Source organism: Buceros rhinoceros, unplaced genomic scaffold (assembly GCF_000710305.1).
Source record: "Buceros rhinoceros silvestris isolate BGI_N320 unplaced genomic scaffold, ASM71030v1 scaffold18321, whole genome shotgun sequence".
In the NCBI taxonomy this organism is placed as follows: Eukaryota; Metazoa; Chordata; class Aves; order Bucerotiformes; family Bucerotidae; genus Buceros; species Buceros rhinoceros.
The window spans coordinates 1-18,692 of record NW_010396136.1 but is presented as its reverse complement, the minus strand read 5'-3'; the positions used below and the strand labels follow the sequence as shown (position 1 = coordinate 18,692).

The following is an 18,692-nucleotide window of genomic DNA, read 5'->3' as shown; positions in this document are numbered from 1 at the left end:
CAGCGTCCTCCACGATCTGCTCAAAGCGCTGGAGGTGCTGGAACTGCTCTGCGTCAACCTGCTCCTGGCCCCGTGGCGGAAGGAGATCAGGTCGCTGAAGGTAGGGAAGCATCGCGGAGCTCGGTCGGGGTACGCAGCCAGCCCCGGGGAGGCTTGTGTGGCCCCGGGGCCTGGCAGCCTCTTCCCCAGGCTTGTGGCGCAGAGGCACGACAGCAGCGCCCGCGCCCTGGGCAGTTGGGAGCAGCGCTAAGGAGCGCAGTTTGGGCGGGTTAGGGGTGTCCTGCGCAGCGCGAGGGTGTTTGCTGGCCTTCGCAGGCCTTGTCCTCGCCGAGGTTGGGCCTTCCTGGGAGTGCCGAGTGTTCAAAACAGACCTGTGGTTATTGTGGGGTAGTAGAGAAGTCAAAACATACAATGAAAGGCTTAGATTCTGACTGCTCTTGAGTTTTAACCTGAATTTGTCTATAAGCACACTGAACATACCTCATTGCCCAGAAGAGACGGCAATCTTCAACACATGCAAAACCTACTTGTATTTATCCCAACACCAAAATGTAAACTTACTTCCCTTCTTACAGCAAGAGGTGCTGGTGAGGAAATGCTCTCTGTCTTCCTGCCCTTGGGTCTCATCTGCAGCTTCTCCAGCAAGCTGTAGATTCCTATTCTTCTCACTCATCTCCCTAAAACAGGGCAAAGCATAAGATAATCAGGTCTACAGCCCAGTTAGCGGGCTGACCTTTTTATAACACAAGAATCCGAAGGCTTCATTAAAATCGGATTTTGAAGACAGCCCCTTGAATGCCTGAAATAATTCTACTGCAAGGCACAAGCTGAAGAACAACCAGTATCTTGCGTACACGCAGTTTTGATAAAAAAGTACTGGTTGTATGTGGAATACTACTTAACCTGTTTCCTGCCTCTCACCTGCTCTGATGTCCCTCCCCTGCAGTGCCTGCTCCTTACTTCCCCTCTAGACAGAACGGAAGCTGATAAAATAATGCTGATAGAAGAGGCTCACTCCAATTCAAAATTCACATTAGAAACATAGGGCTTTTAAAAGATTTAGGTAATCTTTTAAGTACTTTTGATTTTTAGGAAGTTTTTCACGCTTCACCCCACTCTACCAGTATTCATCTGTTTTTCAATCTTGCATTCTGTTTCAGACATTCACCGGTAATTTTGTCTACTACATTCAGTCTGTGCTCCCAGATGACATTGTAAAAACAGTCCTGGAGAAAATAGGTTACATTGCAACGACAGCAACAGAGTTTTCACTTGTCAAAAAGAAAAACAATGAGGAAACAAAGCAGATGGCATTTGAAATATTCCTGGCAAGGATTGAGTGTGAAACCATCCTCGAAATGACAAATGAAGAGAAACACAGCAATTTGGAGAAGACCCTACAGAAGAGAACACAAATGCACCGGCTTCATGGAGATAAGGGCGAAGAAGATCAGACACCCCAGAGGGAAGATGCTGAAAATCTAGAAAATAAAGAAAACAGTGAGACATCTTTGTGCTTTGCTACTCCATGTAAGTCTTCAACTAATAGCGATCTACCCTTTGAAGCCGCTGGGAGTCTGAAGATCAAAGATGACATGCCTCAGTTAGCAGTTACTCAATCCACTAACAGGCTTCAGGAACGGCAAAGGCAAGTCATTAACAGCATACATTTTCCGGGCAAATGCTCAGACAGCGAGGACTTCTTGATCAAATATAGTGACATTGTCATAAGACAAACACCGATCTTCAGGGAGACTCTTTCTCCAGAAGCTTTTGAAAAAAAGCCAAGAGCCAGTCTAAGTGAAGAATGTGTTTTGGCAGTCACTGCAGAGTCTACTGCAAATGAGATCAGGCCGGTGCCACTCTCCCCAGGAGCAAGCGGTCCGCCAGCTTTTGCAATATTTGCTGACAGCTCTTGTGACAGAAAAAACTGTTTGGAGTACAAAGCTCAGGAAGTCCCTGAAGAATCAATTGAAGCAGAAATTAACGATGCCATAAATTGCATAGACCTGGACCCTGCAGATGAACCCAATGAGCTGAAGTCTTTGCCGTACAAAGACACCGCATCTGTCCAAAGCTGTGGTGTCCTGAAGGAAGAGGAAGTTTGTGAGCTGTCTTTAACCTTCACAAAACTACAAATCAAGGACACGCAGGAAGACCTTATGTATCCAGTCGAGGAAACTGGCCAACCTGAGTCAGTATCATACGCGAGTACAAGGGACAGGCATGTAAAAGAATTTAATCACTCCAGAATTAAACATATGTATCTGACTAATGCTCAGATGCAGAACAGAGCAGCTGCACATACTGAGCCATCTTCAGATCTGTGCTGTACTACGGGGAACACGGAGGATCCCACTCCTGGTTCTGATGGCAAGAGGTTACTCACAGGTACTCCGAGTGCACATACAGCTGTTGAGTGCTTCAGACACATTAGAGAGCCTCCTAACCTCACCTACATTCCTCCACAAAGTGTTGATGTTCGGTCTCCGCACCTAAGAAGTACCAGCGCACCGGGCAGAAGGAACATCTTGCAGCCTGAACATGACTCTGCTGAATCCGGTGAATTAAAGCTGGAGAACTGTAATTCAGAAGTAAATGCAATCCAGGAGCCTTACGTCATTATTGACAAAACCGACCAAGGAATGTTATGCCATCACACTTGATTCTACCAGTGCTGTATTTGTAATCTGCCGGGGGATTTTTCCCTGACCCCCCTCACTTGTGGCCTTGTTCATCTTTCCAAGGAGATTATTAGTTTTGTCAAAACAGTTTAAAAACACCAAACACTAAGCCTTCTAGACAGTAAAAAAGGGAAGTAGTTGAGCAAATTCTTACTAGCCCCTTCTCGTCTGGAGTCTTGGGCACTGAAACCTGAATGGTCGATCACCTTTCCAAAGCATTGGCAACTTCCATAAATTCAAATCCATTTAATTCATTAGCCAGATTCCTTCTGGCTGTACTTACCACCACACAGGTTTCTTCAGTTAAACATAGTCCCAGTTTTTCCTTTTTTTTTTTTCTCCTGCTTTACAGACCTATTTCTGGAGCATTCTTCGAGTACAGCATGCTGTACAGTGATGGAAACAGGTAAATGTTTCTAAACTGGAAGACTCAATTTTATAGCTTTAAAATGCTACACTGGAATGTACTTCTGTTAACTCATTACACTCCTGTGAACTGTGCTCTGAGCTAATCTTGCTGTTCTCAGTTGAAAATAAGTTTAGGAAGTTTGGTAACATTCCTTTAAAGGAGGAATCAGCCCTCTGAACAGTTTGAGTTTTATTTTTGTATTAGGAGTTACAGTTTAGATCTTACTTAGAGGCAGTAATCTTTATTACAGGTTTTATATCTCTCCACTCAATACCAAAATTTTGTGTGGCTACCACCACAAATTTCAAGAGCAGCAGTGAGCACTGTAATCATTCCCTGCTACCAGAAGAGGGAGATCCAGCTACTGCTGCCAATTCCTTTGCCCCTGTTCCTGTCACTTAACACTGCAACAGCTCTGAAGTTCACTGGACTTTTCTATAGGCCAGTTCATCTTACGAAAATGAAGAGGGAAAACTGCCATTCTGTGCCATTTTAGTGGCAGGAAACAAATCAGGTCAAAGGGACCCAGCGAGCATTAGAGCCAGGACAGGGGATTTCCTGGAGGTGGGAGTGGTGTGTGAAAAGCATCGTGCTGAGAAGGGACCAGGATGGTTAGATCCTGCTGTGATCCTCCTGCTGTGAGTGGTGTGCCAGCATTGAAAACCTCTGTCATACGCATCATTTAACTAAATTTAGAAAAGCACAGTCACTAGTACTGTTACAATCTTCAATGCTTCATTATACACTTGTTACCTAGAAGGACAGGTTATGTCAATACTACTTCAAGTAACTTTTCCAGTAGCACTTTAACGCTAAGAATGTTTTGTTGTTTCATGTAAAATATTAGCTGAATCTAATTTAGTGTCATTTGTTTATAATCGACTGTTATCCCCCAGAGATTCAAAGAGGAGCACATGGCTTACACCAGAAAAACCGCAGGAGCTAAAAAGTAAAGATCTGCTTTTTGACAACTAATTGTTGAAGTCTTGTCATCACCTGATTCCAGCAGTGCAGGGGGAATAAAACTTTGACCAAGCTAATACCAAGTGACAGGGCTGCCTTCGGCTTTGGGTGGTGGTGGGAGAAACAGTTGTTCTGAACTGGCAGACACAAATTAATAGTTCTGTACTGGGTCTGGCTAGGACTGAGATAACTTCAGTAGCAGCCCCTGGAGTGGTGCGTTAGGGGTTTGCGGCTGAAGTTGTTGATGATATGCCAGGTGTTTTGGTACTGCTGAATAGTGCTTGCACTGTCACAGCCTTCTCTTTTTCTGACTATACACATTTCCGCCTCACCACCACCACCACCAAAGAGTGACTGGGAGAGGACACAGCTGGGACAGCTGACCTGAACTGGCCAAAGGGATACACCATCTCATACCCAAACATACATCATACAATAAAGCTGGAGTAGGCAGACAAAGCAGGGAGGGTTTTGTCTGCTCAGGTGGCCACTGCTCAGAGACTGGCCAGGTGTCAGTCTGCTTGTGGGAGGTGGCGAGTTACTGCCATTGCATCACTTGTTTTTTCCCCCTTCACTTATTAAACCTCTATTTCAACCCAAAAGCACTCTTGATTTTGCTCCTCCTATTCTCCCCTGTCCTGATGGGGAGGGGTGGGCAAGCAGCTGTGTAGGTGGCTTGGCTGTTGGCTGGGTCAACCAGCACAACCTCCTTGCTCTTCTTTCAAGTACCTATCTGTTCTTTCTAACCATCTGGGGTTTTATGGACTATATTTCCCCGCTGTGGGGGTTATTATAATATGTTTTAAATCTCATTGTATCAATTATTCAGGAAGTCTAACTTAAAACTGCAAAGCCCCCTTCTCATCACAAATCAAGATGTCTCCTAAGGATTTAGTTGACCATCAGTACTACAGGATTCATGAATCTAGTGCTTGAAAAGTCACTATCTTGGACATGTAACTCCACTAATGCCATACTGCTGGCCTTCACTACACTGCTTCAGTTACAAGTGTTTCTCACTAAGTCTTTAGTAAACCTCCCCTGGTGGGCCTGCGCACAACTGTTTCCATCTTCGTGGTAACTCGCATACTGGAGACAGATCTTCACTGGGTCTAAAATCCTAGTTGTAAATACAGTCAGACCCAAGAAGAGGGACAGAGAAAAGAGACTGTAAGATTTCTGACCCCATCTGCTAGTGTTCTGTCCCTGTTGGTAGTAACTACTGCACCTCTCCCTGGCTAATTAAGAGCAACCACTCAAGCAGGGCTAGCAGCCAGCAAGAGGGCTGCCTGAGCCCCTTTCTAAAGGAAGGTGGTTTGTGTTTGCGAACTGTGTGCCCATCCTCTGGTGAGCTGTCAACTTTAATTGTGCTACAGATGGTCCCAATTGTCTATGAATTGAATGGGGATTTACTGACAGCATGGATGTCTTTCCATCAGATAACGCAAGGCCAATTCTGTTTCCAAATTTTTATGCTACGCACAACCCCTCTGAATGGCTCAGCTCTCCCAAGCCTTGATTTACAGAAATTGTCTTAATCGGTGTAGACACAGAGCTGAGGCAGCAGACCTGGTAGCTGGGTGACACTGACTGGCACAACCTCTCCCCACTGGGTCTCTTACAATAGTCCTTTTTGCCCCCTTAACATTCGTATCACACATAAACCCTTGCCCTGTCTGGAGTTGGAAGTGCTCAAGAAGTGTGGTGTGGTTTTATAACAAACTTCATTGTTTTTAAAGGCAAGGAAAAAAAAGAAAATTCCAGTGTTAAGACAAAAAACCCAACCACAAAAAAACCCACACAACCGGAAAGCATGCATCACTCAATAAAAAAATTACAGTTTACCTCAGAACTACAAACAACAGTATTAAAAACAACAATTCCCTGAGACACAAACAAAGCATACCTGAGAGGGACTGGCAAGGGCTTGCAAAGCACTGATGAAGATTTTTGTTGAAAGCTGTCTCACCAAACAAAGACAACTTCTGAAACACTGCTCTCATTTGTTACCTTACTTGTACATAAACACCGAGAGAATAACCACCAGTAATTCACCACCACAGCTAAAGGTCTCACCCACAGGAAACTAACTGGCATGGCTCTCTCAGTGAGGCAGACGATTAAATCCCCACAAGGCTCCTTTCCACAGCACTGAATAGTAAAAAAGCTGAAATTAGGACTGGGATGGAACACAGTGACATCCGCGGAGCAGCACACTCACGGTGGAAGTCCTAACGGCTCAGCACTTTTTGAGGTGTGTGCAAGGGGGAGTGTATCACTGCTACCATGCAGAGGACTCATCTCAGAGCCTTCTGGCATAAAGTCAGGTAGTGTGTATGCAACAGACTGGTAATAAACAGAGCTCCTCTGTTCCATCACTCTCCTTACCAACCTTTCTGTGTGCAGAGATCACTGCTGTGGGAGCATGTTTACACAACACTTAGCAAAAGGGTGCCCTGATCCTGAAACAGAACCAAAAAAATCATAAATCATCAATTTTTACTCATCTCATGTATTCCTCCAATGTACTTCGGAATAGCAGAAAGGTATGCAAAACCAGTAATGTATGGCTCAGTCTACAAGTACAGGCTACATCCAATTTACAGACCAAATCTTAAAAGCCAACAGAAGCGGCACCGTGTTTGTATTACCCGTTTCACTGGTACTGAAGTTCAGTCTGCCTACAGAAACAATTCTTCCTGTGGTATTCTGCAGCTGGCTACCCAGTCACTGCTTCTTCAGGCAGTCATAAGAGAAACAAAATATGTATCAGACTAACGCTGAGTGCCCTTTTTCCCCTCCTCTCATCTATTGAGAGACTTCAAGGAAAAAAGCAAATAAATTCCAGGCTTAAAAACAGCTTTTTATCATTACTGCAGTATTTTTATCTACACATCTACAGCAGACTGCAAACATTTTACACTTAGGACACGTAACAAGCAACCTATTTGGGTTTGTTCCCACTTTTCATTAAATACCCTAACCTTCCTGTATATGAGAACATGAAAATGAATAGATAGAAAAACATAAACACAACATGCTTTCTGTAGCCACTGCATCTGAAAATTTTTATAAATAAGTTATATAAATTATTCCTCTATATTCCATTATAATTACTAATATCAATAAACTCCATCCAAACTACTGTTTTGATATAATACGCGGGAGAGAATGTAAAGCATACATTTCTTTCAAAAGCTGAAAGATAACAATGAGACTCTTTGTACTGGAAGATTCTCTGTACAAAACAATTAAGAGATACTTTCGGGACTGTGTGAAATATATACATCCTTGGCTTTTAAAACCCACAATGAAATTAGAATTAAGAACAAAATGACCAAACTTGAAATTTACAGAACTATTTCCAAAGAAATAGTTCTTTTGCTCTCTTACAGAAGAAAAAATTGGGAAGTTTAACAGAAGGTTTCAAGAATAACTACCATCCCCCCTGCAAATAAGCTTCAATACATAAGATAATTACTTCACACACAAAACTCTTATTTTTAAGCTAGAATTCTAAAGCTTTACAGCAGAACAGAATGGCAATACTGGGTTCACAACTTGAGTATACCAATTTAGTTCTTCACTAGGAAATGCTTTCTCAGTGCACTGATCATTATTAAACCCCAGATGGAAATAACAAGAAATTAACTGCATTTCCAGATGTGGAAAATGGTGTGGTCACGTCAGTACAATGACTTTTAGGCATACTATAAAACCAGCTACCACAAAACTACAGAATAAAAGCAATAAAGCAACCTCCAAAAGTAATGCCATCAGATATCGTTCAAAATCCAGTGAACATGGCAAAGCCGAAGAATATAGAAAATGTCTATCCTCAGCACGACAGGGACAACTGCCTGTAACTAGTGACCAAAGTACTAACTGAAGCCTTGGACATCGGCCATTTTTAAGAGCATTCACTACAAAGCTATGACAGATGCTCAACCATATTAATATAAGTGTGTTTTAAAGCAGTCAATCTTCTTTGCCCCAATTAAACCAAAATCATTACAGAAAAAAAAAATTACACACTGTACTTCAGGAATCACTTCCCTCAAACAGAAAAAGTAATGTGAAAACTGTCAGAACTGCTGCATTAAAAGGATTACCTTGAACACAACACTCAGAGGGTAAGGCAAGAATGAAACACCCACTATTTTTCTCTACTCTCTAAGTAGCTGTAAGTCACAGTAAAATTATTGTTATAAACCCAAAGAACCATCTGTATTTTTCTTTATAAAAACACAGTACAATTGGAGAATCCAAAATAGCTAAGAAATCAGTTACTGCTAGCATTTTTATAACCATTTGACAGGAACAACAAATACTGTTCCGTGCAACCTGTATTTTTACTAGTCCTCAACTCAGCCATAGCCAGGCTGGTAACACTCAAGAGAAATCAGCCCTTTTAAAATCCTAGCTTAAACAATAAAGTCTCAGCGCCATTCTGCAATCACTTAAGGGAACTGTTACTCTTTTTGCCACTGAATTCAGTAGAACTGTATTAGTGCAGAGTTATCTCCAGAACTACAGTTACATTGTCAGTTCACATAAAGCAGAAGAAACTTAACTGACTCCAATGGAACTGCACTAGTGGAGGGAGGACGGACGAGAGTCAGCCTCCCCCGTTTCAACCTGGTAAGGCCTGTTTTACAAAGCTACGTCAGTTTGATGCACCTCATTTGCTTTCTCTAGTAAGAAAAAAGGACATCCCACCTCTTGTATGCAACTACTTGTCTATTTTTTTCAAATTACATAAATAGAGTTGCATTTGGGGAAAAAAAAGAATAAACTTCAGTTACTTCTATGAAGCAGCAATGAAGTGGGGAATGGGAGAAATAACTGTATTTTAGCTGAGTAAAATAAGACAAAAGTAAAGCTAAAAGAACCTAAAAACGTGAAAGGGAATTGGCTTATATTCTGGTTTTGACTTGTATCTGAACATTTCATAGCAGTAAGTCCACAACATTCTACAAAGTGTAATTCAAAAGCAAGAACCATTGTATTTAGAAATATTAAAAATACTCAAAATTGCCCCCACATCAGACTTCATAAACATGTTTTCTGAAATACAACAACCGCAGACTCCTATAAATGATGGTGCATATTATATGGGTTTAGTATTTGGTCCCGGTTTTCTTCATACTTTTCTATCATTTTCTGCATGTCATGGTCAGCTCCAATTACCTTGAAAACAAAAACATGAACATTAGAAATAATAGACACCATAAAACACGGTTGCTTTTGAGCAAAATAGAAGAGGACTACCACTGAAACCAAACCAATCTACTTCTAGAGATCTGTCCAATTAGCTTTCTGTTCTGAATTTGAAAAGGTACATATATGATCCTGCAGACAATCACAGTGAAGAGACTCTCAAACTGCACCAAAACCACAAAGACCAGCCTTTTACGCTATACACTATGGATAGGTGTAAACATTTTTCTGAGGTTTTCCTTCTCCAAAGGCTATTAGAAAAGCAGTTTTATTTACTTTTACCACTAAATAACAGTCCTAATATTTGAAGACCATAATCCTCCATATGCTTAATTGGTTATAACTAAAATAACACTTACAAGCACTGGGCAGGAAACTTCAAACAGTGTATGTTTAATGAGCCACTCTTCATAGAGCTGATGGATAGCTTCTAAATATTCCTAGAAAAGATGCATTCAAATAACTCATACGCCCAGGGATTAAACACAGATTTTAATTTTCATAGATTTAGTAAGTAAAGAAAGAACTAGATATAGCAGCCAGCATCAGATATTTCCACTAACAGAAATAAAAAGCATCAGGTTTCTGAGAAAAATTGATTCCTAGTATAAGGTTTTACTTCATGAAGAACCGCAAAGACACAGCTTACAGGAGCACAGGGCTCTCAGCATCTTTTAACATCAAGAACCATGTTTCTCTCCCATAGGCATCAAGTGGCTCAAGATTTCACAGAGAAAAATGCAACAGAGAGAAGTAAGGACAAAAAGGGCAAGACTGTAAAGAATATGTATTGAAGGCACTTTCTGTGTCAATGCATTTTCCTAAAATTCCCAGTTCACTTTCTCCTAACTCTGACTCGATTTCCTCTAAAGGCATTTCTGCCTGTCATCAACTATCATTCTTTTTCATGACGACCATTTAAGGTTTTTCATTCATAATTGCTCCCCTCCCCCCAACCCTCCAAAGAGCTGGGAAGTAACACAACGTGTCTTCACACCCATTGTATATGATTTATTCGCCAAGCAAAACTTCACATGGCCCAAAATTTAGCTCTTTGCACACGTCTTCACCTGAAAATTGCTTCTGCTGAACTACCCACCACTAGAGATATCTTTGTGGTATACAGTATGTCTTCTGTAACTCCACTGATTTCTGGTTAGGCTTTCTTTAGGAAAAAAGTGTCCAATAAAGGGCCATTCTGTAAGTGATCATTCAACTACTACAGTTCATTTTTAAGCAGATTCCCACACTAACAATTTTCAAGAAGTTGCTTCTTTTCAGACACAAGCAGAAACACCTGTCATGCAGAAACATGCTGGTAATAACAGACAATAAAAAGTGCCCATATAAATCTTCAGCACCGCCATGCACAGGTATTTGTGCTTCAACTGGGTGCTTTTAAACTGTTTAATGATACACAAGTAACTAACTGCCTTTGTACATCTTACAGAAGGTAACAGTTGATTAATACTCCAAGTGAACGGTCAGCTATAGTACACTGATCACTAAAACATAACACTTGGGAAAGTCAGTGTGCTTGATAGATCATTTCTTTCAAATAAACCAAAATTAAATACTGAAGTTTTAGTTTGCAGTGGAAACCTCTTTACCACATTTTGTCAATACACTGAGGTTACAATCTGAGTATTTAGGTAGGAAACGTTATGTTTCTGAAGCTTATTGTAACCACATATAGAGAAAGAACTCCTTACCAAAGGAATGATCTTTTCCTCTTCTCTGCACCTTCTCTTTAACCTCTCGTAACAAACTTCAGGAGAAGTCTGCAGATAAACTGACCAAACAAAAATTCTAAGTTACATTCACGGATCAGCTTTAAAAGCAAAGACACTTACTTCACAAACTAAAGAAGGAAAGAATCCTGGCTTGGGTACCACCACTGAACATCCCCTTTGGCATTACTGTTACTCAGTCCACAAACCACCCACAAATTCATGCTGTCTCATGCTACACACTGCAACCACTATTACACTGGATAATGTGATTATTTGTGACCCAAGAAACAACAATTTTTTTTTTCTGAGTAACGAAACCCACCCACAAACATGCCCCTCCAGATCCCATCAAAATTTTACCTATCAAATCAACTGAAACATCCGTGTTATTCCGGATCCAGTCAAACCATTCACTTAGGACAACATAATCCACCTCTGGCATTTTTCCACTGAATAAACATAAAAGTCATCACTCACTGAGTAGCATGCACAGATCAGTTCTAAACTTATACTTTCATATTTTTTCACCTGACTAAAATTACTCCAAATTTACTCCAGCATATGTGAAATGAAAACAAGGCCAATATTATGCCCATCCAAATTGAAGGCCTTATAAAGCATTGATTATACAGAAGAAAGATCAAACATATTTCTTTTTTTAAAAAAGTACTTACTAACACAAACTTTCTATTATTAATAGTTACAAACTTTAATTATTTTTCCCACGAGAGTTAAGAAATATTTATCTGGTGACTAAGAAGAAACACACTGACATTTATACAATAACAACAAATTAGTGTCAATGGTGTTTATTGCTCAAGTTCTTTATATCAGGATCATTTCAAATAGATCTGAACCACTGCAGTGCACGAAAGCCTTGATGTGGATCCTGTTTCTGAGCAATAGCATGTGACTTGAGTTCCTGCTTGTCACTCGAGTTCCCGCTTGCAAGAACTGCCAATCCTGGACGCTAGGTTGGATAACACTATCAAGTTCTTTCCCTCTTACAGTGGGAAGGAGAGAAATCCCTCCATGTCCTCGTGGTTTTTTACCTGTCAGTATGTGATTTAAGCAAGACTTCTGTATTCAGTTGGAGAGCAGATAACTTCAATAAATGGTGTTATAAATAATGCTAAGTTTTAAATACACGAGAGCACTTCTGAAAAAGGCTCTTGCCTGGCCCATGTCCTACAGGTTTTATTCTACCATAAAAAACACGCTACCACTTCAACACAGAGCTGACAGATTTCACAGACCACTTAGATGCAAATTACCAAAGAAATCAACAGTTGATCATATTTTTTAATCCAATTAAGCCAAGAAAGTGAAGTAGAAAACCATTTACCATACCTTCGATACAAGTTTTCTACAAAAATGTACTTTGCACTGTGAATTGATCGCTCCATCATTCTTACAGGAGAAATCTACAAAACAAAGCTGGACAGTCACTGACTAGTGTACATTTTTCAGCATGTTTGTTTCTTTTCAAGCTCATATTCACATCACATCCTTTACATTATGAAATACATAACATTTTCAGTTCTTCCGAATCCTGTGGTAAACAAATTTACTGGGAGGGTGAGAACCACAAAAACAAGTATTTCTAATCTCACCTGTGGTCACTGCAATACTGAACACCTACACAACTAATTTGTTATTCATACTCAAGTTTCAAAGGCACCTGCAGAAGCATTCCACGAGCACCTGAAGTTAACTAGGGGTACAAAAAAGCAGCAATCCACTGAGGATGTGCCAGGCAACAGGAACTATTGCTCCCTAAACTGCTGCCACCTTCAGGGGTGTTACTGGGTCAGGAGCACAGGCCTAACATCAGAAAAACTGTAACAAGAAAACAGAACTTTAAAGAAATAATTACAGCTGACAAAGCACTGGCCTTAGCCAGTCTTGCACATGCTTAAACAGCGCTGCATTCTGGAGAAGAGAGAATCTCCGACATTCTCTGGCCCCCGCAGAGCGGGCAACCCTGGCAGAGCTCCTTCCAATGGGGTATTCTGCACCTTAACCACCACAGAAGCAGCAACTGCTCCAGCAAGGCTCAAATGGCAAATGACAGCAAAGCTTAGACTGAAATGCAGGGGGATCCTCAGGAATTTTTTAATGAACCTTTTCTGCAGCAGAGTGAGATTTCCTTTATCTTGGAAAAACACTTCTTCCAAAAAGCTCATCATTGTATGTGCAGTATCACTACCATATGTGGTACTTCTGAAAACACACTCAGAAAACATAATGCAAGAATAATCATTAAGAAGTAAACATTCCACCTAAGATCAGATCTTGTAATCAGGGAATGGAAGATTTAGCACAGAATGTAACAAAAGGTATTTGAAGGAAAGACAAAATAACAGATCTTGATAAAATGCTAAAGTGTGTGAATCGATACAGAAGAAGAAAAAATTACAAGAAAAAAGGATGCAAACCATCTGAAAAAAACAATAGAAAATGTTATTAGTTCTTTTTTGGATAAACACAAGAAGCAATGACTAAATTCATGCTAGACAGCACGGAATGGTAGAATGAACATTAACACTATCTTCAAGATTACTTAATGTTTGCCGAAGATTTGAAATAGCTGAATTTATACAGACACAGTTACAGACAAGTCACTGATATGTGATGATGAATAGATCTGTGCCAGTCTAGCTCATAAGGGAGGTGCAAAAAAAACAGTATTAGTTTGGGCAAGTAAAAGTTCTGAGCAGGCTGGAGGCAGATGTTTCGCCCCTGGAGCATATCAACAATGTCTTTACACATAAAAATTCATACTCACTGCAGGAACAAAGAAAGAATGCAAACAGAACCTTAACTTCTGGAAACAAGGTTAAAAACACTTAATACTCATAACCGCATCTAATTCTTTTTCAAACTAAAAGAAAAACACGTTTTTATTTACCATTGGTCTGGTGTGCTGCTCCAACATTGTAAGCTGTATGTAAGTCTGTAATGTTATCCCCCATCTTGATGCATCTTGGTACATTAAGCCCTGGGGTTAAAGATGGAAGCAAGACAGACATACGATTTTGTTAGGTCAAACAGTAAAAAAAGTGAAGTTGGGTATTTAGAATGCTTTTGCACTACAACAGATTGCTAAAAGAAGTGCACCAAAACAGCTGACACCAGGTTTGACAAGAATTGAGTTTGCTTTTCAAGTTTACTCTCCACAATGCAGATGTAAGAGTTACAATCCTGGTCCTTAGAAACACCAAGTGGGGCACCTTGAACACGCACAGAAGTAAACAGAATTTAGTTACTCAGTACGTGGAAAGGTCAGGACCAAGGCACAGCTCATTTGAGACAGGTCAAGTAAGTTTAATAATTAAAAATCATATCTGCTACTCTATCTGTATGCACTCTCAGACAGACTCTCAGTATTCCAAATCCATCCAGAAATGCACACATGGATCCAGCAAGTATGGTCTGGGCCTCAGAAAAGGTGTCTTTTAACGCAGACAACTGTTCTGCCCAAAGGATCCTCAAAGCGGTTCTCTGATCTTCCACTCTTCCCGTTTGCTGCAATTCCACACACACATACACTTAACAAGCAACAGTCTGCAAGGCAGAGAAAAGACCTGACTCAAAATAAAACATCATTCCACGTCTACTTCCTGAGGTGACAAGCTGTAAGTCAGCAGCATAGCTTCAGCCCACAGATCTGACCTCCTCCTCTTCTCCCTGCCCAAGATCAGAGTACGTATTCTGAAGCGCACAGATTGCTGTGCTGATGCGTGACACAGCCAAGCATGCCCCATCCCTTTCACCAACACGAAAATAAACAAAAATAATCAGCAGCTCCTCAGAGGGAAAATTTATTTTTTCAGAGAACCTATGCTACCAGTGTAGCATACAAATACATGTTTGAGCACGAGTCATTTGGGGTGTGTCCACTGCTGGTTCTCAACAGCAAATTCCACGTGAGCTTGAGTACAGCTGAAGCCAGCAATGAGATTTTTGCTATGGAGGCGATGATACAAGCAGGGAAGACTGACATCAGAAACCACTTCAGCCATCCCAGCAAAAAGCTATCTGCAGATGTAGTCAGAGCCCAGACTGCTGTCTCCAAGCACAGCTGTGGCAAAGGGACATACTTACGGGGAAGGGTGCCAAGAAACGAGGACTACCCAAAAGACAACAGAAGCTCTCAACACCATCCAGGACTGAATTTTCCTTACCTTCAGCAGTCAAACAGCATTAACCAGTCTGATCCACCCCTCACACTGAGTGACATTCTTCCCTTCTTTCAAATAGGCGTAAGTAGATTTAGAAACAACTGTCACACTCAGGACTTACCTATCTGTGCATTTCTTTAGCTCACGCCCAATAAAAGATCCAGTTCTTGCTGCAACCACATTTTACATGCAATGTTTCTGTTATATGCACGTCTTAATCACAGCAAAAGATCTTTTGTATCACAGACCTTATTTCCTGCTGTGTAAGTATGACCACATGTCTTTGCTGGTTGGTAAGATGTCCTCATGCATGTCTTCCTAAAAGAGCAGTAATTGTAACTGTAGAAATAATTTCTGCCACTTACCAGGATATTATGACCACGAACATTCCTCCACTTTGTCACCGGTTCCGTCAAAACCTGGTTAAAAATAATTACTCCATGTTAAACATGTTTTAATGTCAAAATACTTAATTTGACCCTACAAGTCTACAACTATTTTTAATGAATACTCATTCAGTAAGTCAGAGTATTCAGGACTTGTACTGGAAAGCTCATCCCTCTTCAAAAAACAGCACCAAATCCCGTAATACAACAGGTAATAATGAACGCCGTTTATTAGAAAATAGAGAAACATCATTACACAACATCTTTTTAGCATTTCTAAAACACCAGGACAAAACACTGGATTGATTATCTAAAAAGCCTGGATATAATTTCCCCTTTTTGAGTCAAAATCAGTACCACGTAAGGGAAGGAGTGGCTTAGCTGAGTACAGATTGCACTTCCATGACCTCCTTATTCCCTCACAAATTGATTTCTCAGAGGGAAAGCAAAGTGCCAGCAAAGGAAAAGAGGATCAGACTGCCATCGTACTGCTTTTCATTTTATTTCTGTGATCTAACAAACAAATGTGTTCAAAACTTTTACAGCATTAATCAGAAAAGCTTCTACCCTGAAGAGGTAAAATCACAAGAGACTTAACTGACTCAGACAGGGTCCAAAACTCCAACAATACTGTAAAGTCAGGCCTAAGAGGATCTGATGAGCCTGGGAAGTTAACTAGCTTTTTAAACAGTGCTGCGCTATGTCCAAATTAGAGTTTGCTATTCTTTGGGTTAAGAGTTATTTACTCCATAAGGATCATTCCTGTTCAATGACCAAATAACATCTGGCAACCCAGTGCTTCTATGAGGAATCCTAAGACTTACTGTCAAACACGTTCCCAGGTCTGCCAGGGAAAGTTTTGTTATCTGATGTACACTGAAGCAACTGCTCACTGAGGTCTGATCTCGATTTTGTTAAAAATACAGTAAGCCTGCCCTTACCCTAATCTTGTTCTAAACAACATGAAGTCACTAGTCTAAGAAATCTCCAGGTTTTTAATTTTTTAAAAAAGCCTTCCATTTGCTGGGATCTCAGTGACATGACATCAGTATTTTTACAGCATTACTTCTTGTCTTTGCTTATTACAAGATACAACTACGATTTAAGTGCCGTGAAATAGCAGACAGGCATGCCCAGACATGCCAAACGCATGTGGGCTGTGTCACTTTACAGAGGTACAAACTCCAGTCCACAGGTCTTACGGGTATTTTGGCATCCAGTACCATACTGCATACGATCTGAATTTCTCTTCCTCAGCTGGACTGTAAATAGTGGGGCAGGTGCACTGCCAGCGCACTGGCTCATAACCTGCTGCTCCTTTCTCATCAGCCCAGGAAAGGACCTGCTTAACAACGTAGACCAAGAAATGTACATCCAGTACCTCAATGCTGGTAGTTTCTGCAAAATAATCCAGGCAAGTTGTTTTTCCACTCGCAATGTTGCCCTCGATACATATCTGAGGAAAAACAGTATCACCTTTAAAAAAAGTGCTATCGCACAGCAGTGAACAGCACGCGCAGAAATAAATGTTTTTCACATCCAACACACTATTTCATTACCACGTAAACAGATTCTTTTATAGGAAAACATCGGGGATCCATCTGCATTTTGTGACTCCCCAGAGACCCCCACTTCTCCTCTCCCTGACACACACATACCAACTGTCTCTCTACCAGGCACGGCGCAGCCTTACCCTCCAGAGCGCCTGCAGCCAGCTCTCTGCCCGTGCTTTCAACTGCCCAGCCCCTTCGCACGGCCACCAAGAGCTTCTGAGGGTCACCTGGGGGACTGCTGCTCCTCCATGCTGTGCCACAACTCACCTCGCAGACTTCAACTTAACTTTCAACTTAAAATCAATGCTGACTGAAGTAATAATTTCAGTATCCATTAAATAGACAGATAAATGTTAAGACGCATTAAATTTTTATTTTCAGAAACCTGCACAATTAAAATAAGAAAACAAGAGATTTTGTTTCATCTGTCTTAAAAGAATTTATAGCTTAAACTAATTAGATTCCAAATACAAAAAAAAAAAAGCCTCACGGGCACAGTTGTGCAGGGCAACTGGAATGCCACACACGCAACACTGACCCCAAATTGACACCTGTCCCTACACAAGGCCACACAACTGCAGAAACGCCTCAGAACTTTACTGCAGCCTACAGAACTGGATAAGCAGAGGCTGCATCATGTGAGACCCAGGAACAGACCCAGCACCCCGACACCACTCAGTGTAACTGCCACATCCAGTGGCTGCCAATATTCCTACACTGCGATTACAAGACCACACGAGGTTGCATGTTTTACACGGTTTTCTGAACAAAATGCAAATACTCACAACTGTCTTTCTATCATCTTCTTTTATCAGATGCTTATCTAGAATAGAAATAAACAGGAATTACAACCAAGAAAGAGATCTTCATAACTTACAGTTATACTGAGCCTCTTGAAGTAAGCCCCTCCATGAAGCTTTTAGGTTCTCTATGCCTAAATACGAATATTTGCTAAATTACCCATCTTTAGGGTAGGTAATGTCTGGGTCATGTGACATCGACACATCGCAGCATACACTGACAGTTTTAGCTTAAGTTCTCCATTGTCCTTGACACCACAGAGTCAAACGGTGAGTGCCTATGCCCTTTCAGCAGATTTTTATTACACTCACTGCTCCTCAGTTAGTTCCCACTGGGGAAAAAACGAACCCTGGAATGGCCAGTCATGGTGGTTCACCAGCTGACTTCACAGGCCTAGCTCCAAAGCCGCATAAGGACAAATATTTTAGGACATCTCCAAGACAAGTAATTTAGATGCCCAACATCTCAAACTGCCTACGTAAAAATTCTCCAAGCACTGCAGGATTAGCAGACCCTTAACAAAACAGAACACACACGCACAAAAGGGCAGTTTCGGCCCCCAGCAGTGCCAGCGAGGACCACGAAGATTACCACGGCCACGACGTCCAAGCGTCCGGGAGAATCAGGCCCACAGAAAAGCGGGTAAGGGGAGCCCGGCTGCTGCCCTCTGAAGAGCCTCGGTGGCTCCTCACACCCAGGTAATCACCGATGCGCAATTTAAAACAGAACTGAGCGATGCTCCCTGCTTCCTCCCGAGCC

General features: G+C 41.3%; 2 protein-coding genes across 2 annotated transcripts; one reads left to right on the top strand and one right to left on the bottom strand.

The window, feature by feature from the left end:
* Positions 1-10: 10 nt before the first annotated feature.
* BEAN1 (brain expressed, associated with NEDD4, 1) lies at positions 11-2,666 on the top strand (the record flags this gene model as incomplete). Its single annotated transcript, XM_010145818.1, has 2 exons — positions 11-100; positions 1,161-2,666. Coding segments are annotated over 2 exons (1,596 nt in total), but the record flags the coding sequence as incomplete, so codon positions are not given.
* Positions 2,667-9,147: 6,481 nt separating this feature from the next.
* On the bottom strand, positions 9,148-17,955 carry TK2 (thymidine kinase 2, mitochondrial; the record flags this gene model as incomplete). The annotated part of the gene is made up of 9 exons (XM_010145817.1): positions 9,148-9,246; positions 9,636-9,716; positions 10,989-11,068; positions 11,370-11,458; positions 12,360-12,433; positions 13,921-14,010; positions 15,559-15,612; positions 16,961-17,035; positions 17,918-17,955. Coding segments are annotated over 9 exons (680 nt in total), but the record flags the coding sequence as incomplete, so codon positions are not given.
* Positions 17,956-18,692: the final 737 nt, after the last annotated feature.